The sequence below is a fragment of the Cucurbita pepo genome, chromosome 2 (assembly GCF_057944985.1).
Source record: "Cucurbita pepo subsp. pepo isolate OVF chromosome 2, ASM5794498v1, whole genome shotgun sequence".
In the NCBI taxonomy this organism is placed as follows: domain Eukaryota; kingdom Viridiplantae; phylum Streptophyta; class Magnoliopsida; order Cucurbitales; family Cucurbitaceae; genus Cucurbita; species Cucurbita pepo.
In genome coordinates this window covers 15,200,688-15,227,023 of record NC_141799.1, presented here as the reverse complement: position 1 = coordinate 15,227,023, position 26,336 = coordinate 15,200,688, and the positions used below count along the sequence as shown (strand labels likewise).

Sequence of the window (26,336 nt, the reverse complement as noted above, 5' to 3'; positions counted from 1 at the left end):
GCCACGTGTCGGATTTCCTTGAGGGAGAAAAGGATTGAGTGTGGACACGCGGCTCTGTGGTAACATGCAATCAATGAACGGAGGGCACGTGGGTGGTCACGTGGGTCTCAGAAATTTAATAATTAATTGTCATGCTATTCATCAACATTATCCTCTTCTCTCCTTGTACTGTATATTTAATAAATATGAAAAAAATAAGGGACGGATTGTCTGCGGTCGTGTTTAGCGTATTCACAACTTCGTGTCCAATCGTTTATTGATGGGCCGAAACAAGCCCAATAAAATATCTCGGAGCCCTAAAATAGCAGGGGAGGGGAAGTAGTCTTCTAGTTCCAGATACCTCTTCCTTCCTTCCTTCCCTCCCCCGCCGCCTCCGGTCAAGCTGAGGCATCGCTAATTGAGTCCCGATGACGAAAAGTTTAGTAATCTGAACAAGTATGGAGGTTTCTTCCATCACTGGCGCTCCCGATGCTTGTCGCAGAGGTCGAGGAACCAGTTTCTCCATGAACTTCCAGGTAGATGCTAGGCGTACTGAGGGACTCTCGCCGATCATTCGAAATCATTTCTGAAATGGAATTTTTCTTAATGCGTTCTTTGAGATATGGAATCGGAGGTGATTTTGGTTCGAAATTTAGGATGTCGATGGCGATTTTTGTTAGTAGGTTTTAGGCGATCTGAATCGGCGATATTATAGGTGTCCTCTGTCGAACGATTTGTCGTTCTAGGGTTTGAACTTTGGACCATTATCTTATCCCTAGTTTTGGACCAGCAGATTCTTACCTTGAGACTCTTCATATCCTAAGGAATCAAACACCTTGAGACTCTTGATGGTTGGAAAACAAAATGGCAACAACGAGTAGTGAGACATGAAAAGCTTATAAGTAAGATGAATGACCAGTTTACAAGGGCAACTTCTTTGATTACCTCATCAATGAATTTGCAAAGAATAAGTGAAAATTGTATTCTAAGGTTAGGCTGTTATACATGGCTTAAACGATGATACAAAATTAAGCCTCCAATAATACCTTTTGCTCTCTATCTTCATATGGAGGAGGCATCAAACTAAGTGTATTGGCAAAAAGATCTTCACGTCCAGATGGAGGTTCTGCTACAGGAGCATCCAATATATAATCTGGAATTGCTACAAGTGTTTCATCGAAAAATGACTTGATGGTCTACAATGTCCAGTAGCAGTACGCTTGTAAGGTATCCAGTCAAGGTTCAAAAGGAAGTGACTTTTGAAGGATAAAAAACTATGATAACAATGCAAGCGAAAAAAGTTGAAAGTTTAATACTCCGTTTCGTAAAACTAAAATCGAAGTTGTTCTCCTGTAGCATATTTTACATACCTTGCAGTGCTGAAAAGCGGCATCGGCTTTACGCTTCCATGGACCATTCCCAGGATCTGTATAAAAAAGATGAAGCAACGGCTGCAGCAGATAAAAGAGACAAGTTACCATACCAGGTGTTTGTGTGGGGTGGGGATGCATTTTGCTAGAATACAGTCAGTAGAGAGACACCGATTTCATAAGAAGTTTATGAAATCCCATCTCAGTTCAGTTGGTGGGGAAGTAAATATGAAATCTGAAATCCCACCACATCCAACTTGAGGTTGAGGAAAAGGAGGGTGTGGAAACTCTGTGGAAACTCTCTCTAGTAGAGGTGTTTTAAAAATGGAAAGCCCAAAGAAACAATATCTACTTGCGGTGGGTTTGAACTGTTACAAATGGTATCAGAGCGAGACACTAGGCGATGTACCAATGAGGAGATTAAGCCCCAAAAGGCGATGTACCAATGAGGAGATTAAGCCCCAAAGGGGATGGAGATGAGGCGGTGTGCTAGCAAGGGCGCTGGGTCTAGAAGGGGGTGAATTGGGGGTCCCACATCGATTGGAGAAGGGAACAAGTGCCAACAAGGACACGATGATGCTGACCCCGAAGGAGTGGATTGTGAGATTCCACATCGGGAGGCGAACGAAACACTCTTTATATGGGCATGAAAACATTTCCCTAGCATACTCAATTTAAAAACTTTGAGGAGAAGTTCGAAAGGAAAACCCAAAAGAGAGCCATGTCTGTTCGGGGTAGAAATCTCTTCCAAGCGTATGCGTTCAAAAAACTTTGAGGGGAAGCCCGAAAAAAAATAAAAATAAATATCACCTAAACTCAACAATTGAAAAGGTTCTGGATCAGTATAAAGCAATAAGATAACAAAAAAAAGATTAGACCAAATAACTGAATAGACAAAAGTTATGTTTTAAGGCTGCAAACCACCAACAAGATCTTACCTTCACAACCTCTCGTATGCTTGGTCTATTTCCATACGTACCCAAAACAGAATCCCCATATACTTGATACTGTTCAAGGACCTAGAAGATAGAAAAGTTTACAACTAAATGAGATAATAGTCAACTTTCAAGCAGAAGCATAATCTAATCTCACAGCCAAGTTTACAATTGCACCTGACGTCGTGTGATACCACTGCTAGGTGCACCGTAAATTGCAGTGTCGACATGTCCTAAAGTACGCCATGGGCTACGGAGGATGAACAATAGCCATCAGTCAAATTAAGGTATATCATAACCAACTCTGATAGAATATTGACTTTCAAAACGTGCATAAACATACTTCTGGTAAGCAGATCGGCCCACCATTACACCATGAGCTCCTAGTCTCAGAGCAGCATTAGCCTGTATCAGCTCATTCAAAATAAATGAACATTAAATTATGATGTAAAAAATTTATCATTTAAAACAAATCACAATTTCTGATACTTTAAGGTCCAGTGAGCTGAGCAGAAAGTTCACCTCATCAACAGTCTTAATGCCCCCATTTATTGTGAATCTCAAGTCTGGAAAGTCGCGCATCAGTGCATAGAAATATTCATACCTGTGACCACATCAATATTATGAACTACAAAGGCCTGTTCTTAGTAAAAATACTTGAACCACAAATGACAAGCTCTCTAGGCCTATATAAAGTTCTTAAGGAGCCGTACTTCAAAGGAGGGATTTCTCGATTTTCAGCTGGGCTGATACCGTTGAGTAACGCCTTGCGGGAATGGATTATGAAATGCCTAGTTGGCGACAAAGAAGAAACTTTGTAAACAAAATCACCTGAAACAAAAAGTGCTTGACATGAGAGGAGAAATCAACAACTAAGAAGCCACATGATGTTGCATCAAACTAGAATAACTCTTCGGAAAGAATATTTTGTATCAACCCAAGCCCAACATCTGGACTAAGGTTTGCATGTTTTGTCTTCATTCACATGAAATTGTTCGGAAAGTCACCCAACATGGAATCGCTCTAGTTAAACGAACTTAATTTTAGAAATCATAGAGTTCCTATGATTGAGTTGTCGATAATACAATACTAACCTCAAGACATAACGATGTTTATCTAAGCAAAGAAACAGTAGTCGGTGCTTTCTAACAAGAGAAAAAAGAGTAGAAACCTTACAAAGCTCATTATATGAATCATGGTCATCGACACCAATTCGACATTTCACGCTTACAGGGACATCAGTGTTAGCAGCAATTACTGACATGGCTTCACCAACAAACTTTCCTTGTCAACATGAAAAGCCTACGTCAGACACATGGCTGAAAAATATAAAATATACAAGATGATCAAAATCAAAATACAGCCAGCATACAGCCAGCATACAGCCAGAAACCTTAGGATCCAGCATAAGGCGAACACCAAAGCACCCATGTCCAGCCACCTTTGAACTTGGACATCCACAGCTAAAAAACATTTAAAAAAAGATATTAGAATTTAAGAATTTATTGTAGAATCTAAAGAAATATAATACAGACTTTAAATTAATTTCATCGTAGCCGTAAGGCTTGGCAAGTTCAACAGCTTTTGCAATGTTATTAAGATTGTTTCCACCAATTTGCAGGACAATGGGATGTTGCTCTGGAGAAAATGCTAAAAATCTGTCCTGTGCAAAATAAATGAAGATTACATGAAAAGAAGGAACTTCGAATACCGAATTTCACAAGAAAAACATAGACATTTGAAGCATATCGTAATCAGATCAAGTTTGATTCATGAAAAGAGAAGAAATTCTTCATATGACTCAAACACCTACTAGTTCAAACATGCATGTAGCAAAATGTAGCAATAAGATGGTAACTCTTCTTTGAGAAAAATAAAACACCCATCAATTCTTCACTCTCACCAATCAAAAATTAGAAAACTCTAGTCCAACCTGGACTGGTAAAGAAACAAACAGGAAATGAGGTCAGGCCAATTTGGAGATTAAGTACATCCTCATAATGACAGGTAAAAAATAGCAGTCAACAATTGAATAATTAGAGCATCCTACAAATTGAAAACACGACCATGCCGTCACTCTTGGTGACCAAATGTTGGTAAAATGTGAGAAATCCATGGTCCAACTCGGACTATAAACCATGAAAGTTGTGGGATATTGTAGGAATCAAGGCCAGGATCTTTTGTTGGGGTAACTGGAGGCAAATCTTCTCATAAGATCATAAGAGTGGAGGAAGGGGGCATACATAATTATTTACTAACCCAACGTATTAACAAGGAGGCAATACTGTTAGAAACCACGATTCTCCACAATGGTATGATATTGTCCACTTTGAGTATAAGCTCTCATGGCGTTGCTTTTGGTTTCACCAAAAGACCTCATACCAATGGAGATGTTCTTTACTTATAAATTCATGATCATTCCCTTAATCAGTCGATGTGGGACTCCCTTCCAACAATGCTCAACAATCCTCCCTTCAAACAAAGTACACCATAGAGCCTCCCTTGAGGTCTAAAAGCCCTCGAACAACCTCCTCTTATTCGAGGCTCGACTCCTCTGGAGTCCTCGAACAAAGTACATCATTTGTTCGACACTTCAGTCACTTTTGAACAAAGTACACCATTGATCCTCCCTTGAGGTCTAAAGAGCCCTCGAACAACCTCCTCTTATTCGAAGCTCGACTCTTCTGGAGTCCTCGAACAAAGTACAGTCTTTGTTCGACACTTGAGTCACTTTTGACTACACTTTAGTCACTTTTGACTACACTTTTGAGGATCACAACTTCTTTGTTCGACACTTGAAGGTTCTATTGACCGAGCTAAGTTAAGGGCATGACTTTGATACCATGTTAGAAACCACGACTCTCCACAATTGTATGATATTGTCCACTTTGAGTATAAGCTCTCATGAGTTGCTTTTGGTTTCCCCAAAAGGCCTCATACCAATGGAGAAGTATTCCTTAATTATAAACCCATTATCATTCCCTTAATCAGCCAATGTGGCGCTCCCTCCCAATCATCCTCAACAAGTACGCCTGAGGGTGAGGGAGGGCTACCTCAAATAATTGATTACTAGTCCGACATGTTACACACAATTTTGAAAACCTCGAGTAAAATGTGGAAAATGAAGGAAATGACATCTTTGATAAACAAAAGCAACCCTACTTATTAAATGTGTTGGAAATATTGAAAAATTAGCTATTCCCCAAAGGATTCTCCCGCAAACTTACAAGATTATCCTTCTGATAAACAATTGTTTCAGCAGCAAGCATCTCGGTGTACAGCCACGCATGCTTTGATATCATACGAGCAAGAGTTCTGTAGTGATTATCAGTCCAATCCATCATAGGAGCAACACTGAGAAAGTGAATAAAAGCCAATTTCAATCAAAAGATATAAACATTAAGGAACACGGAGCATTAATTATAGTGGGAAAACAATCACCTAAACAAAGGAGGGGAATAACGTCTAGCAACCATTTCTGCTTCTGAACCTTCTCCAAGTTTCTGTGGTTTATATAAATTCTCCTGTAAAACACCGATTGACAGCCTAGGATGGCTTCTCTGAATGAAAGGCTGGATAGGAGTCAAAGAAGCTGTAATAGAACATCCAGCAAACTTCATCATCCCTCAATTCATACACAGTCCGCTCCTCAAAAATTTCTGATCATGAGCAACTTGAGAGGCTTTAAAAGTGGCGGAACAACCGCTAAGAACTCCTTTTAACAAACATCCTCTACAGAACCAATGATTTAAACAAAGAAATGCTACGATGATAAGAGTGATTGGCAGTTCGCGAACACAATTGCAGAAACGCAAACAAGTTAAATGCTTAATTTGCAGATTTATACAAAACGAATGTTAAGGTTTACATGGAAATATGGTTACCGGCGCGGCGGGAACCTGACAACCTCCGTTTCCGCGCTGGTCGGTGCGGCGGAGTTGATGCGGAGGAAGATTGAGCGGCGGAGAAGATTGAGCAACGAAGATTGACTCGGTGTTGCGTTTAAGGCCACCCCAAATACACGGATTTCTTTTCTTTTATAATTTTTTTAAAATAATTTTTTTAATTTTCACCATACGAAAAAAACATGAATAAATAAATAAAAAGAAAAATAAAAGCTCAACACGACAAAAAAACCAGAGCTTCTTGTTCTCCATTTTTCTCTCGCTGGGCCAAGCTTCCATTTCTGCACAAAGGAGAGCTCAAGGAGCTTCATAAGAAGAAGAAGAAGAAGAAGAAGATCAAAAGTCATGAATGCCCCCGACCGATACGAGCGATTCGTCGTTCCAGAGGGGACCAAGAAGTAATTTGATGAACTCTACTCCTTTCTCAATACAGAGCAATTTTCTCAATCTCTTACGTTTTTTCTTGCTTTTTTCCTCTTCAGGGTCTCATACGAGAGAGATACCAAGATCATAAATGCGGCGTCGTTTACCATTGAAAGAGAGGAACATACTATTGGAAACATCTTGCGCATGTACGGTAACCCTTTTGAAAATTTTTGAGATTACGAGGTCTTGGTTTGGTTGATAATGATGTTGTTTGATGAACAGGCAGCTGCACAGAGATGAAAATGTGTTGTTTGCTGGATATAAGCTTCCTCACCCATTGAAGTATAAAATCATTGTCCGGGTTAGTTGATTTTCCTCTTATTGTGTGAATGTTGCATAGTTTATGCTGCGGTTTAGTTAGCAGTAGTCGAGGTTAAGCTCAAACCCTGCAAGCTGCAGTGTCATTTCCTGTCCAATTGCTGTCGGATTGTCTCATTTGTTGAGTCTGGAGCTAATCTATGAACCAATAAGCAGGAGGGTTAAGACTGTTCTTATTAGCTTTTGAGTTTAGGAGTCATTCAATGAGTTTTTGGTTCAGAAAACAAGCCTGCCTACTGATTCTTTGGCGATTATGATACATTGAAGTTACAAATGGCATAGTCTTGGTCCCAAAGCGTCAAGATTTCAGCTACAAGGCAATGCTTTCGGTTCAGTTGCCCGCTGGACTGTAGAATGAACTCATCTTTGTAGCACCGTTGTTGTAGGAGTTGGAAATATGAGATCCAACATCGGTTGAAGAGGGGAACGGAACATTCCTTGTAAGGGTAGGAAACCTTTCCCTAACATGCGTGTTTTAAAACTGTGAGGTAGATGACGATACATAACGTGCCAAAGCGGGCAATATCTGCTAGTGGTGGGCTTAGGTTGTTACGAATGGTATTAGAGCCAGACATCGAGTGGTGTGCCACGAGGATGCTGGGCTCCCAAGGGGGTGGATTGTGAGATCCCACGTCGGTTGGACAGGGGAACGAAGCATTCCTTATAAGGATGTGGAAACGTTTCCCTAACAGACGCGTTTTAAAATTGTGAGGCTGATGGCGATACGTAACAGACCAAAGCGGACAATATTTGCTAGTAGTGGGTTTGAGCTGTTACAAATATAGTGTTGTAACGATTTAAAATTGTTCTAAGATCTATCCCTACTATCCATTTCTTACCTCTACAACCACGTAAATATTTCTCTACATTCTTGGCTCCAAACCTAACTGTTCGCGACGTTGTTTCACTCGGGTAATTGTAATTTCTGAGTGAACTACCAACAACATGGCGTTGATCTTTGCGTATGAATCGTGCGCATGAATATGATATCCTGAAACTGAAAGATGCATTTAAATAACATATCTTAGGAAATTTCTCTCTTGAAATCCAATGAATGGACTGAATTCCCTGTGTCTGTCATGTACCTTTTTCCTGTTGGGTTGAAATATATGTATTTTGGTTTCTCTTGAACTGATTGTTCGCGTTCTGCAGATCCATACGACTAGTCAGTCGTCGCCGATGCAAGCATATAATCAAGCCATTAACGATCTGGACAAGGAACTCGACCATTTGAGAAATGGATTTGAGGTTTGAATTCTCTTATACCGCTCTAAAGTTTGTTTCGATAGAGAACATGCTGTGTTTAACTTGCACTCTTAGTGAAAAGTAAACTGCAGTTAACTGATATCGACTTTGATAGAGGTTAGAAGTAATACGTTGGGGAGTTCGGGATGATTATCGAAGAACATGCTTTCATTTTGAGTGAACGGAGCACTAGAATGTCCTAAATGTTAATCGCATATCGAAGATACCTGCCCTTTACCCTATTGTCGAAGTAACCTCTAGTCACTCTCTTGGAATACCTAGCATTCTTTTCGATCTTGTACTGACACTGAACACCAACCCAATCTCGACGCATCAGACTTTGGGTGCACCTTGGGGTGTGGGTCATAGGTCGCACATAAGCCACCAGGTCGAAGGAATTATATCCATTGAGAAGTTGTGAAGAGTTTAACCATAGATAATCTCTTAACCATCACCGCTCCTCAAAGGCCCACAGGAACGGAGGAACCGAATCTTGATCGAATGTTGCAAATTTTCGGACTTCTCGAAGTTAAGGGACTTGAAACTGAGACACATTTGAAACTTCTTTCTTGCAGGCTGAGTTTGCAAAGTTCTCAAGGGACTACTGATTTGGCATTGAAAAAACATGGTGGAGCTCAGCTCAAGATGTAGAGACAGGACAATGGGTTGCCGACATGAAATGGAATTCCAACATCTTTGCTTTGCTTTCTTTAAGGTTGCTGAAACCATGTTGTAACTTTGGGATTGTGATATGTATTGAACTTTTTTGGTCTCAGCACTTTCGTGTTTGTGCTAATAGAATTTTAAAAGTTTTGAATTGGTCCGTGTAGTTTTTATTTACTAATTTAGTTATTAGAGATGTCTACTGATCAGGGTGACGTTCCCGGAAGCCTTCTCTATTTCCATTTCGGTCACTTATTCATTTTTTATCTTAGCTAAATGGATTAGGGTGACGTTCCGGGAAGCCTTCTCTATTTCCATTCCGGTCACTTATTTATTTTTCATCTTAGCAAAATGTTCCATTTATTTTTACAGTCCGCAAGTAATTATTTTCTATTTATTATTCTTTTTTTTAAAATAGTTATTTTAAAGCTCTCATTTTTTAAAAAAATCGAATATATCAATATATTCCATACATATATTTCATAAACAATCATATATTTTGTCAAAATAATTTTTAAAAATTTAAATATTAATATTACGGTATAGTTTGTAATGATAATAAAAAAATTGCTACTTTATTTTTCTGTCTCAAAATTAATTAATTTATTTTTTCATATATATATAGTAATATGAGTTTAAAATATATTTATATTAATGAAGTGAGATTGAGAATTGGGCGAGGACAGTGGCGGAGAATATAATCTCGTCTCCGGCCGCATTTATGTAACAGGGAAAAATGTTTTCCACTCTCTCCCCATTTTCTGTCTAATCGAGGAATCTTCTCTCCTTTCAGGGCAAGTATAGTTTCTATTTTACCAATCTACCATGTTTAATTTCCGTTGAAGCATATACTCGAGGGTGGGGGCAAAGAGGGACAACTTCAAAACGCACTTCCATTCGTTTGATAGAGAAGTTCGCCGAAAGTTTACGTCCAACGTCGAATTCATTCATTCCAATTCAATGGGCATAATAAAAAATAAATAATATATATATATATATAAAAAGTGAACACACAAACGAAGCTTGTGTATGTATTTATTACCTTAGCAAAGAAAAAGGCGCGTGTGTTACGCGCCGAGGAATGAGCGTGGACACCGCGGCTGCATTTCACTCTACTTCGTGCTCTTCGCTCTAGCGATTAATTAGCATAAACTCTTCAAATCTGTTTTTTAGAAACAAAATTGCAAGAACTCCCTCTAGAATCTTCTTCGATCTCTGGAAATACGAGCGAAATTGATCGACTCACCAAGAAAAATAGGCGACTTTGACTCTGGTATGTTCTTCGATCCTCCTCTGCAACCTCAATTTCTCTTATTTTCATTTCTCTTCTGTGTAATCCCTCTCTGTTTCGTGCTTGATTGCTGAGAAAATCTGCCGGAAAGAAAGTTCGCGATGTTCATAGGAAGAAAGAAGATGGCTGTTGAGCTTGTTAGAACATTTTACAGCCTTTAAAATCAATTTGTTCTGTTCTGTGTTAGAGTTATGTTTGAAATCCTTCTGTCATTTGATAAGCTGAGGAAAAGATTTCTTTCTGATTTGCACTGTATGGGCTATGCTTTTTAATTAAATGGATTTTAATCTACTTTTTCTTGGTTATTTGGAATTGTTCTTATCAGTTTTCTTCAATGCAGATATTTTGAGGAGTTATCTGCGTTATTAGGTGAAGAAATGGAAGATGAACAGGAACAGCAGAAACATAATATAGGTTATTTCTTTGACTTTCTTTTCCCTGTATATGATTGAATGTTTGTGTTTTACATTTAAGCCTCTCAACTCAATGAAAAATTCAGCTGAAACGATAAAAGTCTGTCAAGTTGATAGTGTAAGATCCCACATCGGTTGGAGAGGGGAACGAAGCATTCCTTTTAAGGTGTGGAAACCTCTCCCTAGTAGACGTGTTTTAAATCTGTGAGGCTGACGATGATACGTAATGGGCCAAAGCGGACAATATTTGTTAGCGGTAGGTTTAGGCTGTTACAGATGGTATCAAACCTAGACACCGGGCCGTGTGCCAGGAGGACGCTGGCACCCAAAGGGGGTGGATTGTGAGATCCCACATTGGTTGGAGAGGGGAACGAAGCATTCCTTAGAAGATTCTGGCTTGGTGAACATTAACATTTATGTAATGTAGGCAAATTTGATTTTTCCCAACATTTGTTATTAGGATGATTTCTGACTATTTTTTGAAACGCTCTATCCTCGAACATTTCTCTAGCGTATTTCTTGTTCTTAATAACAATTATCATATATAATGGGTGGAGTCTCTCTAAATCAGTGCTTGACGTCATTCAAAACATATTTACATGTATAAGTAAACAATTTCCGAATTTGAGAACATCTAATATTTTCGTTATGATGGAGAAGATCAAAAGTTTCTTCAACGAATTCCGGTAGTACAATTGGTTGATGTTAAGGAATTCCGGTGCCATGCAGATCAAGATGATGAAAATGAAATAGTAGCTGAAGGTGCATCTGTTGTTCACGGGGAGCCTCCGGGCGATGGCAATGTCCCACCAAAAGTTGATTCAGAGGTGGAAATTCTTCAGGAGAAAGTTACAAAACAGATTGTTAAGGAAGGTCATGGTCAGAAGCCGTCCAAATACGCAACATGCTTTTGTAAGTACCATACATGCTTATTCCTAAGTTCAATATCTTGCTGGTACCTTGGTGACGATGTTTTGCACGTATTTCATGTGTGAGATTTAGATTCGAGCTTATCAAAAAACTGACTTTTGTAGCTTTAGTCACAATTTCGTTGTATCAGAAACGTAAATCTTCAACATCTCTGCTCTCCTTAAAAGCTTTTTCTTGATCATGTTGTTTTGAATTTCGATCTAATGGATGTATGAGTGACTTGATTTATGTATCAGTGCATTATCGGGCATGGACCGAAAGCACTCAGCACAAATTCGAGGACACTTGGAATGAACAACAGCCCCTTGAACTTGTATTAGGAAAAGGTATTTATTTATTTAGATCTGTCATTTGAACATTTACTTGTTTTTCTGATATCCTCCTTATACTTCTGTAACAGAAAAGAAAGAAATGACTGGCTTGAGCATCGGTGTTGCCAGTATGAAATCCGGTGAACGTGCGTTGTTGCACGTGGGATGGGAGTTAGCTTATGGAAAGGATGGAAGTTTTTCCTTCCCGAATGTTCCACCCATGGCTGATGTATTATATGAAGTCGAGCTCATTGGGTTTGACGAGACCAAAGAAGTGAGATTTGTTATAGTTTCTAGTTGTATATCACTCTTTAAAACCTGCAATCTCTTTGGCCGACTTCAACAGTAGCTATCTGTTCTGAAATGTTTCGATCGACTATTTATTTCTCAGGGAAAAGCTAGAAGTGACATGACTGTTGAAGAACGAATCGGTGCAGCTGATCGCAGAAAGATGGATGGCAATGCTTTATTCAAGGAGGAAAAACTGGAAGAGGCCATGCAACAGTATGAAATGGTTAGATGCTTCTCTTTCTTCACATCTGTTACTGAAATTCCATGTCAAATGCATTCCAGAAAATAACTTTCATCTTCTTGACAAGTTTCCTAATGGTTTCTTTTTAGGCTATAGCATATATGGGTGATGATTTCATGTTCCAGTTGTTTGGGAAGTACCGTGATATGGCTTTGGCTGTTAAGAATCCATGCCATCTTAACATGGCAGCTTGTCTTATAAAGCTGAAGCGCTATGAAGAAGCCATCGCACACTGTAGCATGGTAAGATATGACACCGTGTAGGTGAATTGAAATTGTTTCTCGTGTTCCGTGACTCTTTGATTCATCATAACTTCTTCAAAGATAGTTCAAGTAAATGGTCATGAGTTCATACTGCCTTTGAGATATTTAATATTGCATGAGCTTTTCAGCTGTGATATGTAGATTATGTAACAGCCCAAGCCCATCGTTAGCAGATATTATTTACTTTGGTTTTTCTTTTTTAGCTTTCCCCAAGGTTTTTAAAACGCGTCGGCTAAGGAGAGGTTTCCACACCCTTATAAAGAATGTCTCGTTCTCCTCTCCAATCGATGTGGGATTTCACATTCCACCTCTCTTTGGGGTTCAGCATCCTCGCTGGCACTCGTTTCCTTCTCCAATCGATGTAGACCCCCCAATCCACCCCCATTCGAGGCTTAGCGTCCTTGCTGGCACACCACCTCGTGTCCACCCCCTTCGGAGCTCAGCCTCCTCGTAGGCACATCGCCCGGTGCCTGGCTCTGATACCATTTGTAATGACCCAAGCCCACCGCTAGCAGATATTGTCCTCTTTGAGCTTTCCTTTTCGGGCTTCTCTTTAAGGTTTTTAAAACGCGCCTGCTCGGGTGAAGTTTCCACACCCATATAAAGAATGTTTTGATCTTCTCTCTAACCAATGTAGGATATCACAGGTTATATGGCAACTCCCAATTTTGAATATGGAGGATGGAATTTGTTGGAGAACTTCTCAGTAATAATGTTGATATATTGGAAAGAGGGCCCGAGAATGATTACTGGATCTACTTAGATAGATTTCTTCCTCATCGTAGACACATACACACGTTTATGTGAATTTCGAGTTATTTTTCTTCACCAATATTAGAACTATCTTGAGACTTTTGACTAGCCGTTTGGATAAGCTTGAGTAGTTTATAAAGCTTGGAATATTGGGAAACCGTGAGTTTGGATGGTTTGTGCAAGCTTGAATTTGTGTAGCATGTGTTTGGTCCGAGAGATATATGAAGGGACCAATTAGCTTAAGCTTGTGTTTATGTAGCTTCATGGAACTAGAACACGTTATTGATGATGATGTACTAAATATAGGTTCAACTTCTTATCTACAAGTTTCATGAACACAAACTTAACTCCTGAGCTGAATTCCGCTAAACGTTTCAAGCGGCTTAATGTTTGACAGGTGTTGACAGAGGACGAAAACAACGTCAAGGCGTTGTTTAGACGAGGTAAGGCTAGAACAGAACTCGGGCAAACCGACGCAGCTCGGGAGGACCTACTAAAAGCACGTAAGTACGCACCTGAGGACAAGGCAATCACAAGGGAGCTAAAATTGCTTGCTGAACATGACAAGGCTGTTTACCAAAAGCAGAAGGAGATCTACAAGGGAATATTTGGTCCCAGACCCGAACCGAAACCGAAGCATGGCGTAATAGTTACTCAACTAATCCTTATGTGGCAATGGTTGATATCACTTTTCTACCGTCTCTTCAAGCGCGAAAAACGCCATGCTGATTAGGTACACTGAGCTGAGTTAATTCATTGTCTCTCTTATTAGTCTTGAATTTTCTCCTCTGCATCAAACATTAGTTGTTAACACAGGTGGTTTTCAGTGGCTGAGTTGAATATTTGAAATAATGCATTCACTTAACTCTCTTCTTTACAAACATGTCTAGATTTAAGGTTTTACAAGTATCATGAATCGAATAACGATTATGAACATCGAACATAGCTCATCTGGTTAAGAATATCGAGATTTGAACAAGTTCTTGTACACATTTACAAACTTATGCACAGATTTCATACAACAACAATAAAGAGATCTGATAAATCTCCCCTTTGAAATCCATCATGTTCTACCATACTTGCTTTGGCATTGACATCCAAACAAAATAAGCACAAACAATCTTCTGAGAAATATACACATAAACAGCAAATGAAAGGCTCATCAATGTCAAATCCTTCCAGTCCCCTTTTCTCTGAGGGCTTAATTTCTCCTTCAATTCTATTCCCATCTTCTCGAATCTCTGAACAATCCCTGGAATCGACTGTTTTCTTTCTTGACCGTTCTTCGGCTTTTCTTCTGAAGGATCTGAAGGGTCTTGGTTATGGAGGCAGAGGAGGACGACCGATCTGGGGCTGGTGCTTCTGTTTCTGAAATGCACGGCGGCGGAGCCAAAGAAATAGCGGTGGCCGGCGTAGAGGGCTGCCATGGAAATGGGAGGAGGAATGGCTGCGATTTTGAAGGAAACCGGGTTTGGACTTGGAGATATTTATCTGGGGATGGATTTTTATGGTCATTTTTAATGGGTAATATATATATATAATTCGTTTGAATATGACATGTATAAATATCTAAAATATATAACTTTTAGAATATAAAGAATATAAATTAACTAATTAAAACCATGTTGTTAAATTAAAAAATACGATACTTTATTTCAATAAATATTTGTTCAGTCTCTCATGTATTTTTTTTTTTAATTTGAATTATATAATTTATTCATTTTAACATTTTAAAATGGAAGATCATCTATATTTGTAAATATTTAAAAGCGCCGATCCAAGGAGAGGATAGATGGGTAAAAATTTAATTAATAAAGAGGGTTAAGACTAGGAGTATAGAAGTGAGAGAATGGAGATCGAGCGTAAAAAAAAACGAGTGAGAAGTCAATTTCTACCAGATTCTACGCGGGGGAAGGAGAACAAAGCATGATCTATAAGTGTGAAAACCTATCTATAAGTGTGAAAACCTCTCCCAAATAAATACATTTTAAAAATCGTAAAGATAACGAAGATACGTAATAGACGGGAGTAGACTCCTAAGAGTTAGACTTTCAGGAGGAGGGCTAGGAATAGCCCAATATCAATGACAAGGTAATAGGCTTCGACAAATGTTTGGGCTCGGCCCAATCTAAGAATAGCCCAGCCCAATATAAATGGCAAGGTAATAGGCTTAGACAAATGTTTGGGCTCGGCCCAATGAATCAAACATATAGATCCAAGCCCAAAACCCTAAATGAGTTTCATTTATTTATTTATTTCTAATTTTCAGGCACACTATTAGTGACGTATTATGAATAATTTGTATAGGAAATTTTATTTTCAAAATATATTATTTAATTCAATAAATATTGAAATAGGGAAATAAATCGTCAACGTAGTAGATGATAGTTAATTTATTTATATTACATGTGATTACCTTTTATTTATTAATAATTGATTACCTAATTATAATTACCGTAATAATTGATTAAATGCATCATTATTCTTACTTACTTTCATGTCATTGATTTGATTGTTCGGGTCACTCTAGCAAACCTCACGTTACTTTTAATCTAAAAATTAAAAGGCAATACAATAAAATCTTTGATAATTAAGGTAGTTGTGTGTCAAAATCAATTAAAAAAATATTTAAAAAGAAATTACAAAAGTGATTGAGGAAGTGGGCCTGAGAGCACATGGGAAATGGGCCCCCAATCAGCCCATTAGCATTAAATTAGTCTTCGATCGAAGAAAATCTTTGTTCTGCCGTTTCCCATCCACCTTACCGTTTAACGCCACGTGTCCCTTTTAATTAAATATATTTTTCGGCCAATATTAATTTTTTAATAAATTATGATTATTATTATTTTGTGGAACCGGCCGACAAATCGACAACGCACATGGGATACGAACGTGTAAAGCCTCACTTTAGCAGGCGCACGCTAGCATTATTGATTTGATATCCTACGCATCCCGCTTATTTTATTATTATTTCTTTTTAAGGATTTTCATATTAAATAATCGCTCAATCAATTTTATTTAAATTACAAATTAACCCTAAATTTAATTTAATTTCATTATCATCCTAAATCAACTACATATTTGTATTTGAGTTTAACCTATAAAAGACAAAATAATAATAATAATAATCTCTTTATTCCTTAAGAAAAAATAAAATAAAATAAATAAATAAATAGCTTGTGGGTGTAGCCGTTCCTTTCAAATAATAAAATATTTTACCATAAATTTTAACCAATGAAATCAAACCTTTAAATTTTTATTTTATTTTATTATTATTTCTTTCTATGTAGGGTTGAATGTATTTGGACTAGGAAGAGACCGATTTAATAATTTAATGTATATGTAATTTTGGGGTAAAATATTCGAAGTCATGTCCTTAGTTAATTTTTTTAATCATAAAATAACGTTTCCTTTTAGATTTAGTCGTGGTCATCTCGGGATGACTAAATCCAACTTGACTAGTGAAATAAACTTCATTTAAGATCTGTCGTGTAAAAAATATATATATATATATAGATTAAATTATTTTTTAATTTGATAAACGGAGAGTTCAATGAGATCAACAAAGACCTGATCGGTGAAAATTTTTGTCCACGACGATCTTCCTATGAACTCGAAGTAAATATAAAAAATCAACCGTAATCAATTAGCTTAGGTCATTATTATGTCATTGGTGAGATATTAAATTAAACATTAAATTACATTAATGGCATCTGACATATCTTCAAATAATTCCTCAAAACTATTATTTACCAAATTTAATTGACTTCAGCGGTAAATAAAATAATTAATTTTAGCCACTCTTATTTATTTAATTAATTAATTGCTTTCTCAACCGAAGCAATTAATTCCAAATAAATTGAATCTCGCAATTATTTCAGATTTTTTCAATTTTATGAAGTCTTTAAATAATAATTATCAATTTAATTCTACTAAAAAAATTAAGAGTTTATTTTATTTAACGCTTAAAAAATATATTAAGATTAAAAAAAAAATGTCTAATAAATTTAAATTTTTTATTTTTTATTTTTTATTTTTAGTGCAATAAATACACGAGTTATGTTTATGCTCGTGTTTATTAACATAAAATTGAAATTTACGAACGTTCTAAAGTCATTAAGACCTAATATATACCATTCGAGTTGTAACAGGAGCCCGTGAGATTTTACAATTCACTTCATTGGGGGCAGTGTCCTTGTTGGCACACTGCCTATTGTCTATCTTTAATATCATTCATAACGGTTCAAGTTCATCACTAGTAGATATTATCTGGTTTGACCCATTACGTGTCTCTATTAGTGTCACGATTTTCAAACGCGTCTGTTGAGGAGAGGTTTCCACACTCTTATAATAAATATTTCATTTCTCTCTCCAACTGATGTTGGATCTCATACGCGTTTTAAAAGATGTACTGACATGAACGTTTGACGTTTAGATTTTCGAATCTAACGGATCCTAGGGAGTTGGATCAAATTTATAATATAAAACAAAAATGGTGTTTGGAGAAACAAAAAGAGAAGCGACAAGGTTGGCAGCTCCATCAAGTCCACGAATCATGGAGAAAAAAACGGTCGCTAAATGGAAGAAAAGCGGACAAATCCATAAGCAATGTTTCATATTTCAAAATCTCAGTTGTAAGGTTTAATTACACCTAATTAATCTCCTTCTATTTCCTCGCATCTTCCTGCTTTAATCATTCTTCTCTCACTATAAATTCAATCTTTTCCCATCCATTCCACTCGAACCCTTCACCCCATTTTCTCTCTAACTCCCAAAAATGGCTTTTTCTCCATTTTCACCACTGCCATTGCTCGCTTTCTGCTTGCTCTTGGCCTCTTCAGCCCTTGCAGGGCCCATTCTGGAAGGTATGATACTCATTTTCAAACCCCTTTGTGTAGTTTTTTGAATTGGGTATCTGTTTTTGTGGGATTGTTCGTTGTTTTAGCTGTTTGTGCTGCCTTTGATTGTTGCTTGTGGGTACTCTTTGTTTTGTTGTTGGTACTGTTTTGGATTTTGTTTGTTGGGTTTACTGTACAAAATGTTGTTTCTTTTGCTTTGTGGTTTGTTTTAAAGAATGTTTTGTGCTGGTTTTCTTGCATTTTTTGAGTTTCTGGTTTGTTCGTTCTGTGCTTACTAGAGAGCTCCATCGATCCGTTCTTGTTTTCGTTCTCCTCTCCAACCGATGTAAGATTTGTTCGGGGTCTAGCATCCTTGTTGGCACTTGTTCCCTCCTCTAATCGATGTGGGACTCCAATCCACTCCCTCCAGGGCTCTGCGTTCTTGCTGCACACCACCTCGTTGTCCACCTCCTTCAGGGTTCAGCATCCTTGCTAGCACATCGATGGGTGTCTGACTCTGATACCATTTGTAACAACCCTAAGCTTACTGCTATATGATACTGTCCTCTTTGTGCTTTTTCTTCCGAGCTAGACCTCAAGGTTTTTAAAATGCGTATGTTAAGGAGAGGTTTCCACACCCTTCTAAAGAATGTTTCATTTTCCTCTCCAAATAACGTGGTATCTCACAATCCACCCCTTTCGGGGCCCAGCATCTTCGCTGACACTCGTTCCCTTTTCCAATCGATGTAGGACCCCCCAATTCACTCCCCTTCCTTTTTGGCACACCGCCTCGTGTCCACTCCCTTTGGGGCTCAGTCTTCTTTCCGGCACATCGTTCGGTATCTGGCTCTGATCCATTTGTAACGATCTTAAGCCCACAGCTCCTTTTTGGGCCATTCTTTATGGGTTTCCGCTCAAAGTTTTTTAAACACATTTGTTAGGGAGAGGTTTCCACATCCTTATGAAGAATCTTTCGTTCTCCTCCCTAACCGATGTGGGATCTCACAGTAAGATTAATACGTTCATTGTTAGAATTGTATAGGTTTAGGCCTAGAGTAAGAGTAGAAAATATCATATCACTGTGGAATTACAGAGATCGTTCGATGTTGATTGTTTGAACGGTTCAAAGTTGAATCAATGTGACCTGTTTGTATTCCCATTTATGAACATTGAGCTGAGCTTCTTTTCTCTCACAGGACTTCTAGCAAATGGGAACTTTGAGTTAGCACCAGCCCAAACTAAACTAAAGAAAACAGTAATAATGGGAAAAGACTCTCTCCCCAACTGGGAAATCAATGGCTTGGTTGAGTACATCTCCGGCGGGCCTCAACCAGGAGGAATGTTCTTCGCCGTCGCTCACGGTGTCCACGCCGTGAGGCTCGGCAACGAAGCGTCCATATCTCAGACCATAAAACTGAAAAAAGGGTCTCTTTATGCTCTTACATTTGGAGCTTCAAGAACATGTGCACAAGATGAAGTTTTGACTGTGTTGGTGCCTCCCCAAAATGGAAGTTTGCCTCTACAAACTCTTTACAGCAGCAACGGAGGCGATGTCTACGCGTTCGGGTTCATAGCTCCTGCCGATTCCGTTAAGGTGACGTTCTACAATCCTGGAGTTCAGGAAGATCCTGCTTGTGGACCTCTGCTGGATGCTGTTGCCATCAAAGAGCTCATTCCTCCCTTGCCAACAAGATGTATAGCCACATTCCCCAACATGTTTGTTGATTGTTTCGAGATTTATACATAACCCAAGCCCACTACTAACAGATATTGTACTCTTTGGGCAATCTTTCCCTAACAGACGCGTAAGCCTAAAGAGGACAATATCTAGTAGTGGTGGGCTTGGGCTGTTACATATTGTTCGATATTGATTGTTTCTTTTACTATTTTTCTTGCAGATAACTTGATCAGGAACCCGAGCTTCGAGGTCGGTCCTCATCGGTTAGTAAACTCGACGAATGGAGTTCTTCTACCTCCAAAGCAAGAAGACATCACATCTCCACTTCCCGGCTGGATCATAGAGTCTCTGAAGGCAGTAAAGTTCATTGATTCAGAGCATTTCAATGTCCCCGTTGGACTTGCAGCGATCGAGCTCGTTGCAGGGCGAGAAAGCGCCATAGCTCAAATCATCAGAACCATCCCCAACAAATTCTACTCTCTAACGTTCAAAGTCGGCGACGCGAAGAACGGGTGCCATGGCTCAATGATGGTTGAAGCATTTGCTGCTAAAGACACTGTCAAAGTTCCCTTCCAATCTCAAGGAAAAGGGCTTTACAAAACTGGCATTCTCAAGTTCAAAGCCATCTCAACTAGGACCAGAATCACATTCTTCAGTTCATACTACCACACTAGAATAGACGACTTTGGGTCCCTCTGTGGCCCTGTGCTCGACGACGTACGCGTCGTTCCTGCATACTAGAGCCCATGGCCCCTGGTCCGGTGTCGACGTAGATGATGCAACGGCTGCTTGATCCATAGTCTTTGTAATTAAAACGTTTGATGAGGCTAGCTGTGTGTTCTTGAACTTAGTTAAAATGTTGAACACCAATATTTTATAAAGCCAATATATTTCTCTCTAGTAATGGAGAAAGGAAAGCTAAGATTTCATGATATAAACACTCTTTTTATCATTGTTTTTATTTTTTATTGGGCCATAAGAGCCCAACAAGCCCAACAACTTTGCAATTACTAAAGCCCAATAAGCCCAATTACATGTACACCTTCATTAAGGTCCAAAAAAGAGAAGGGCAAGGTGGGGAATTGAGCGGGGACGAGAACGGAGAATGTAATCCCGACTCATCTCCCGTTCCCTGTTTAAACGATGAATCCCTTGTTCCACTCTTCCCACAATTGTTCAGGGTAAAGTGGACATCTCTAGTTTGAGGGACCGTTACTATACTTCTAAAACCTATTTTTTTGGCACCATCTACAGGAAGATTTTGGCTACGAGCGAGGAGAAAAGCATTGGCTTTCTATCTATCTGTATTGGTCTTTTCACTCCTATATATGATGATTTATTATTGCATAGCAGAGTCAATCGGGATTCATAGAACCAAAGGAGTAGAAGCATTCAGAAACATCCTAACCACTTGGGCCACATGTCGATCCTATTGCATGCAACTATGATAAGCCCACTGCTAACCAAAGTAACTATTTCCTTCGTCAAAGTCTTAGATTGGTGATTCCCCTGTTCTGACCATAGATCCTATTGCAAGGTCGAGGGAAAGAATAGGAAATGTTATTTCACTATATTTCTGACCATAGATCCTATTATATCTATCTATATGAAGAAGAAATCATGTAACAAAGGGGGTAGCAGACTCTGTCTTAATTGTCCAAAGTGTATGATTATATCTTCGATTAACATGTCAGCAGTTCAAACCCTGACCTTATTAAATATTTTTTTTCGTTAATTTTTTTTATCAATGATACGTGTCTTACTAATTAAATACGGAGTACAAGAACATTGATGTGGATAGGTGGATGTAGCTTGAACTACCTGTCCTTAAACTTACTCTTTAGGGTTGCTAATTAAGGTTAAAGCTTTTACTTTGTTCAATTAATTACAAGTTTGGGTCAACTCTTTGCCGTCCTTTTATTACGCTTGTTGACTCTCCCGTGGGACCCACTCAACTTTTATTCTTATTTTTCATTTTTAACAAAATTTCTAATAATTGTATTTTTTTTAAAATGATCTATAAAAATATTTTAGATGTGATAAAAATTTGAAAAATATAAATATTTCAATAATTATTTAACAGAAAATATATTTATTTATCTATAATTAATTAAGATAATGCACTTTCAAATTTTGTTTGGAGGCAAAATGACAATTTTTCTCGTCTCCCAAACGTGGTGTGTGCGCTGTCAACCAGAAGAGAGAGAGAGAGAGAGAGAGAGAGAGAGAGAGAGAGAGAGATTTTCGTAGCCGGCCATTCGATTCATCACTGCATTTACTGTTCTTGTTCGTCTCTGATTTGCTCTATAAAGATTCCTTTTCAAATTTTCATCCATTCATACATCTGGTTTTGTTTCTCTCTCAGATCTTCTTCCGCTTTCAACGTAATGTTCATTGCTCAACACGAATCACACTCACATTTACCCTTTCCCTCTGCATTTTCAAACAAAAAATGCTTAAACATTACTTCTACTCTCATTTTGATACTTCTTTTGCTTCAATTGTTGTTTTAGATCTCCTTGACGCCGCTTTTGATCACACTCATGTCGAAAGCTGGAGCGTTGGATCTGGCATCGGGCCTTGGCGGCAAGATAGATAAGAACGAGGTTCTTTCCGCCGTTGAAAAGTAAAAACACTCACATTATCTCTCTCTCTGCCTTTAAATTTTTATTCCTAGATTGTGTTTTGTTTGGTTAATGGACCTCCATTTGTAAAATTTTGTCACTGACTAGCTGAATGAGCAACTGATTCTCTGTTTGTGACATTTGCTTTGAATTCTATGCCTAAGCTTCTGCATGTTCTGCTTGATCTGTTTTTGTTAAGTTTAGATTTGGATGCTTTGAATGAAACAGAGCATTCTAGGATTGTGTACCATTTTTTAGGCACTGGTTAGTGGGAAAATTAGGCAGGATATCACGAGAAGAATGAAGATTTGGCCTGAATAGTTGTATTTGAATTGGGGCTTGTTGTATCTTTGTTTTATAAGTTTTACTATGTTGAATCAGGTATGAGAAGTACCATGTTTGCTATGGAGGCGACGAGACGGAGAGGAAAGCCAACTACACTGACATGGTAAAAGAATCATCCCCTTGTCACCATATTGGTTCTAGACTATTGATCTCCCGTCCCATGGCTGTGTGATATGTTTTACTACAGGTTAATAAATACTATGATCTTGTTACGAGCTTTTACGAGTTTGGTTGGGGCGAGTCATTCCATTTTGCGCCTAGGTATGGCGTACTATTTACCTCTTTTATTCAGCAGAGTAGAATGTGTGTTTGTTTTTGCAATGTCAACTCTAAACATGCATATTTTTTCACTCTAGATGGAATGGTGAATCTCTTCGGGAGAGCATTAAGAGGCACGAGCACTTCCTTGCTTTGCAATTAAATTTGAAGCCTGGACAGAAGGTTTGTGTTTTTCCATCTGCAGATGGAGAAATTTACTTCGTTCGTTTCGAATTATCGACAATAACTCTATCTCAATTGAACATGTTCTAGGTGTTGGATGTTGGGTGTGGAATTGGTGGACCACTTAGAGAAATTGCAAGATTTAGGTGTGATGACTAACCCACTTGGGGTATTTTTGCCTTTGATATATTGGAATTAAAATAATTTGAACAACTAGATTGTCTACTGTCTCGATTTAACTGTTTGATGCTGGATCGAACTGTTTTATATTTATGCTTATGGTTAGTGTCTCATATCCTATGATTCTCTGTTGCAGTTCTACTTCAGTTACTGGATTGAACAACAATGAGTATCAGATTTCAAGAGGAAAGGTAATTATTGCCTCATAATTACTATTCTGCTATTATTATGATACGTCCCGGTCAATATCTTGCAGCAAGATAATTGCACTTTTCGCTTTTTAATTCATCAGGAACTGAATCGTATTGCAAAAGTGGACAAGACTTGTGACTTTGTGAAGGTTGGATTCTTTTTGTAGTAGATTACATTTAGTCTTGCAAAATTTTGTTTGTGAACTTGAAGAGGAAAGCCTACTAATACTTCACTTATATTCTCTCCACGCTGCAGGCCGACTTCATGAAAATGCCATTTCCCGATAACTCGTTTGATGCAGTATATGCAATTGAAGCTACTTGCCACGCACCGGATGCAGTAAGTTTTTAACACATTCTGAAGCATTAGAGTTTGAGTTTACTGCAGTTATTGTTGATTTAGCGTGAATATCATCTCGTGAAATGTACGTGCATTGGCCATCTCGGTTTGACTTTTCCTTTTTTCTTGTGTGGCAGTATGGGTGCTACAAGGAGATTTATAGAGTACTAAAGCCTGGCCAGCATTTTGCTGCTTACGAATGGTGCATGGCTGATGCTTATGATCCAAATAACCAAGAACATCAAAAGATTAAGGTAATTTGGCTTGGTTCGTTCTATTTGGCAGATTCTTGATTGCACAGTGATTGATCACCAATATGGATTATATTGACCAAATTCCCATTGTGCAGGCAGAAATTGAGATTGGTGATGGTCTTCCAGATATCAGGTTGACAGGAAAATGCCTTGAAGCTTTGAAACAAGCAGGTTTTGAGGTTAGTTGGAAAAAAGCCTTATCATGATTGAATGAGAGGAATCATTTATGGCTTTAAAGCAATGATCTCATAATATTCATGGCCACATTACATCAGGTTGTTTGGGAGAAAGATCTTGCTGTAAATTCGCCTGTTCCTTGGTACTTGCCTTTGGACAAAAGCCATTTTTCACTGAGTAGCTTCCGTCTAACAGCGATCGGTCGTTTCATTACTAAAAACATGGTAAGCGTCATCGGATGTGACCTTGATGACTTTTTTCCTTAGGATGATGTTAACGAGTTATGGTTTGGTTCTTTTTGTAGGTCAAAGCACTCGAGTTCGTTCGACTTGCCCCAAAGGGCAGCCAAAGAGTTCAAGACTTTCTAGAGAAAGCTGCTGAAGGACTAGTTGAGGGTGGAAAGTGAGTATACCTAACAATTCTGTATTTTACTTTGCATATGGGATTTGACACCCTTTTTCTTTTTCTGAAAGTTCATTATTCCATTCTTGTTACATTAGATCCACCTAATACTTTTTTGAGGAGCCCTCATAAAGTGACCTGTGGGAGGGAAGAGTAAAAGGACTCTAGATCGGGGCTCCTCGAAGAACCTCGAAAAGGAAAGATGGGGGGGGGGGGGGGGGGGGGGGGAGGGGGACTTTGATATGCGAGATATGAACTTGAGGTAGATTACGAGAGAAGGGGGAGATGGGGAGCTCAAAAGTGTTAATTCTACGTGCTTATGTGTAACCGCCTAAGTCCACTACTATTTGATATTGTCCGCTTTGATCCATTACGTATCGTCGTCAGTTTCACGATTTTAAAACACGTCTGTTAGGGTGGTGTACCAGCGAGGATGCTGGCCCCCAAGGGGGTGGATTGTGAGATTCCACATCAGGTGGAGAGGGGAACAAAACATTTCTTATAAGGGTGTGGAAACCTCTACGTAGCAGACACGTCATAAAAATGTGAGGTTTATGGGGATACGTAATGGGCAAAAGCGGACAATATCTACTAACAGTGGACTCGAGCTGTTACATTAAGGTCGGTCCAACTTTTTAGGCTAGAAGTGCAATCGAGAGCATGTTGTATTTATCTCTCATATTTCTCCATGATGTTCGTTCTTCTAACTCGCCCGAGTCGCTCATACGACGTTTCTTAATGTTGTCAGGAGAGAGATATTTACACCAATGTATTTCTTCTTGGCACGGAAGCCACTTTCAGCGGAGTGAGTAATTTAACAGTACGTAGTTAACTTCTCAGCTGCTACTCAGTTATGGAGTGTTTTCTGTGATCTTTGAAGAATATGTTTTTGGCTTAGTTTAACCATTCTATAGCGTTTCTTTTCCATTTTTTTAGCGGGGTAAAGCTGCTTTTTGCCTTTTGCTTTTTCTGGAATTAGTCTCAAGTGGGTTATCTTTGTTCTTAGGAAGTTGGTTAGTCTGAGCCCTTCTGCTTTCAATTTTCTTGTTCGTTCTGTTGATGCAATAAACGAGTTTCCATTTGTTTTCTAACAAGGTTTTACTTGCTCGTTTCATCGTTATGTGATCGATGTGTTCGTAATATTGTAGAAATGTTGATTTTCAATGAAAATATCATCATGATGAATATGATTTTGTTAACAAGGATACGAAATGCTTAGAAATATCTGTCGATATCAATATTTTGGCGACTATAGTATTGAGATTTTGACTTTTTTGTTGTTGACGCCGAGATTTTCTTGCTCCTAAACTCGATCATGAACATCGATGAATAAATTCATTTCTACAAGTTCTTCAATACCGTTATCCTTCTAAAGCCATTTCTATTCGTGTTTCTTTAAAAAAAAAAAAAAAAAAATGAAGAAATATATTTAAATTTCTGAAAATAGGTAAATTCGTAATATTTTGAAATTTATAGATAGCATATAAACTAAACACGTAACTAGATGTAAAATGTGAATATATTAAAATTTA

At 38.3% G+C, this 26,336-nt stretch overlaps 5 protein-coding genes and 1 long non-coding RNA gene across 15 annotated transcripts; 5 read left to right on the top strand and 1 right to left on the bottom strand.

Moving 5' to 3' along the window:
* Positions 1-156: 156 nt before the first annotated feature.
* LOC147793744 (uncharacterized) lies at positions 157-1,024 on the top strand. Its single transcript, XR_015419914.1, has 2 exons — positions 157-515; positions 804-1,024. It is a non-coding gene; the product is annotated as an uncharacterized LOC147793744 (long non-coding RNA).
* Positions 861-6,304, bottom strand: LOC111789048 (uncharacterized). Of its 8 annotated transcripts, none has more exons than XM_023669678.2 (13): positions 6,169-6,304; positions 5,726-5,876; positions 5,512-5,638; positions 3,820-3,947; positions 3,678-3,747; positions 3,461-3,563; positions 2,998-3,115; positions 2,807-2,888; positions 2,628-2,689; positions 2,462-2,534; positions 2,288-2,368; positions 1,350-1,430; positions 861-1,175 (listed from the first exon to the last, which is right to left on the bottom strand). In XM_023669678.2, exons 2-13 carry the CDS (start codon positions 5,758-5,760, stop codon positions 1,008-1,010), a joined length of 1,128 nt encoding a protein of 375 aa, XP_023525446.1. In that variant the 5' UTR covers positions 5,761-5,876; positions 6,169-6,304; the 3' UTR covers positions 861-1,007. The 8 variants fall into 8 exon arrangements, with proteins under 8 accessions (XP_023525446.1, XP_023525441.1, XP_023525442.1 ...); XM_023669673.2 differs by having other exon boundaries at positions 5,726-6,016; positions 6,169-6,303; XM_023669674.2 differs by having other exon boundaries at positions 5,726-6,016; positions 6,153-6,293.
* Positions 6,305-6,383: 79 nt separating this feature from the next.
* Positions 6,384-8,995, top strand: LOC111789050 (DNA-directed RNA polymerases II, IV and V subunit 11). The gene is made up of 5 exons (XM_023669683.2): positions 6,384-6,587; positions 6,672-6,761; positions 6,838-6,916; positions 8,086-8,181; positions 8,754-8,995. The coding sequence occupies exons 1-5, from the start codon at positions 6,535-6,537 to the stop codon at positions 8,784-8,786; spliced, it is 351 nt and encodes a 116-aa protein (XP_023525451.1). The 5' UTR covers positions 6,384-6,534; the 3' UTR covers positions 8,787-8,995.
* Positions 8,996-9,943: 948 nt separating this feature from the next.
* On the top strand, positions 9,944-14,855 carry TWD1 (FKBP-type peptidyl-prolyl cis-trans isomerase family protein). 3 transcript variants are annotated; one of them, XM_023669870.2, is made up of 9 exons: positions 9,944-10,114; positions 10,473-10,546; positions 11,275-11,457; positions 11,712-11,801; positions 11,876-12,060; positions 12,178-12,300; positions 12,408-12,560; positions 13,732-14,067; positions 14,638-14,855. In XM_023669870.2, exons 2-8 carry the CDS (start codon positions 10,510-10,512, stop codon positions 14,065-14,067), a joined length of 1,107 nt encoding a protein of 368 aa, XP_023525638.2. In that variant the 5' UTR covers positions 9,944-10,114; positions 10,473-10,509; the 3' UTR covers positions 14,638-14,855. The 3 variants fall into 3 exon arrangements, with proteins under 3 accessions (XP_023525638.2, XP_023525637.2, XP_023525639.2); XM_023669869.2 differs by lacking the exon at positions 14,638-14,855 and having other exon boundaries at positions 9,945-10,114; positions 13,732-14,215; XM_023669871.2 differs by lacking the exons at positions 9,944-10,114; positions 14,638-14,855 and adding an exon at positions 10,173-10,384 and having other exon boundaries at positions 13,732-14,215.
* Positions 14,856-18,040: 3,185 nt separating this feature from the next.
* LOC111787636 (protein TEEBE) lies at positions 18,041-20,788 on the top strand. Its single transcript, XM_023667655.2, has 3 exons — positions 18,041-18,199; positions 19,369-19,866; positions 20,071-20,788. Exons 1-3 carry the CDS (start codon positions 18,112-18,114, stop codon positions 20,589-20,591), a joined length of 1,107 nt encoding a protein of 368 aa, XP_023523423.2. The 5' UTR covers positions 18,041-18,111; the 3' UTR covers positions 20,592-20,788.
* Positions 20,789-22,073: 1,285 nt separating this feature from the next.
* LOC111787513 (cycloartenol-C-24-methyltransferase) lies at positions 22,074-25,924 on the top strand. The gene is made up of 14 exons (XM_023667497.2): positions 22,074-22,234; positions 22,364-22,476; positions 22,856-22,922; positions 23,007-23,080; positions 23,176-23,260; positions 23,351-23,406; positions 23,577-23,631; positions 23,733-23,780; positions 23,888-23,971; positions 24,109-24,225; positions 24,321-24,404; positions 24,501-24,626; positions 24,707-24,804; positions 25,553-25,924. The coding sequence occupies exons 2-14, from the start codon at positions 22,394-22,396 to the stop codon at positions 25,611-25,613; spliced, it is 1,038 nt and encodes a 345-aa protein (XP_023523265.2). The 5' UTR covers positions 22,074-22,234; positions 22,364-22,393; the 3' UTR covers positions 25,614-25,924.
* The last annotated feature ends 412 nt before the right edge of the window (positions 25,925-26,336 follow it).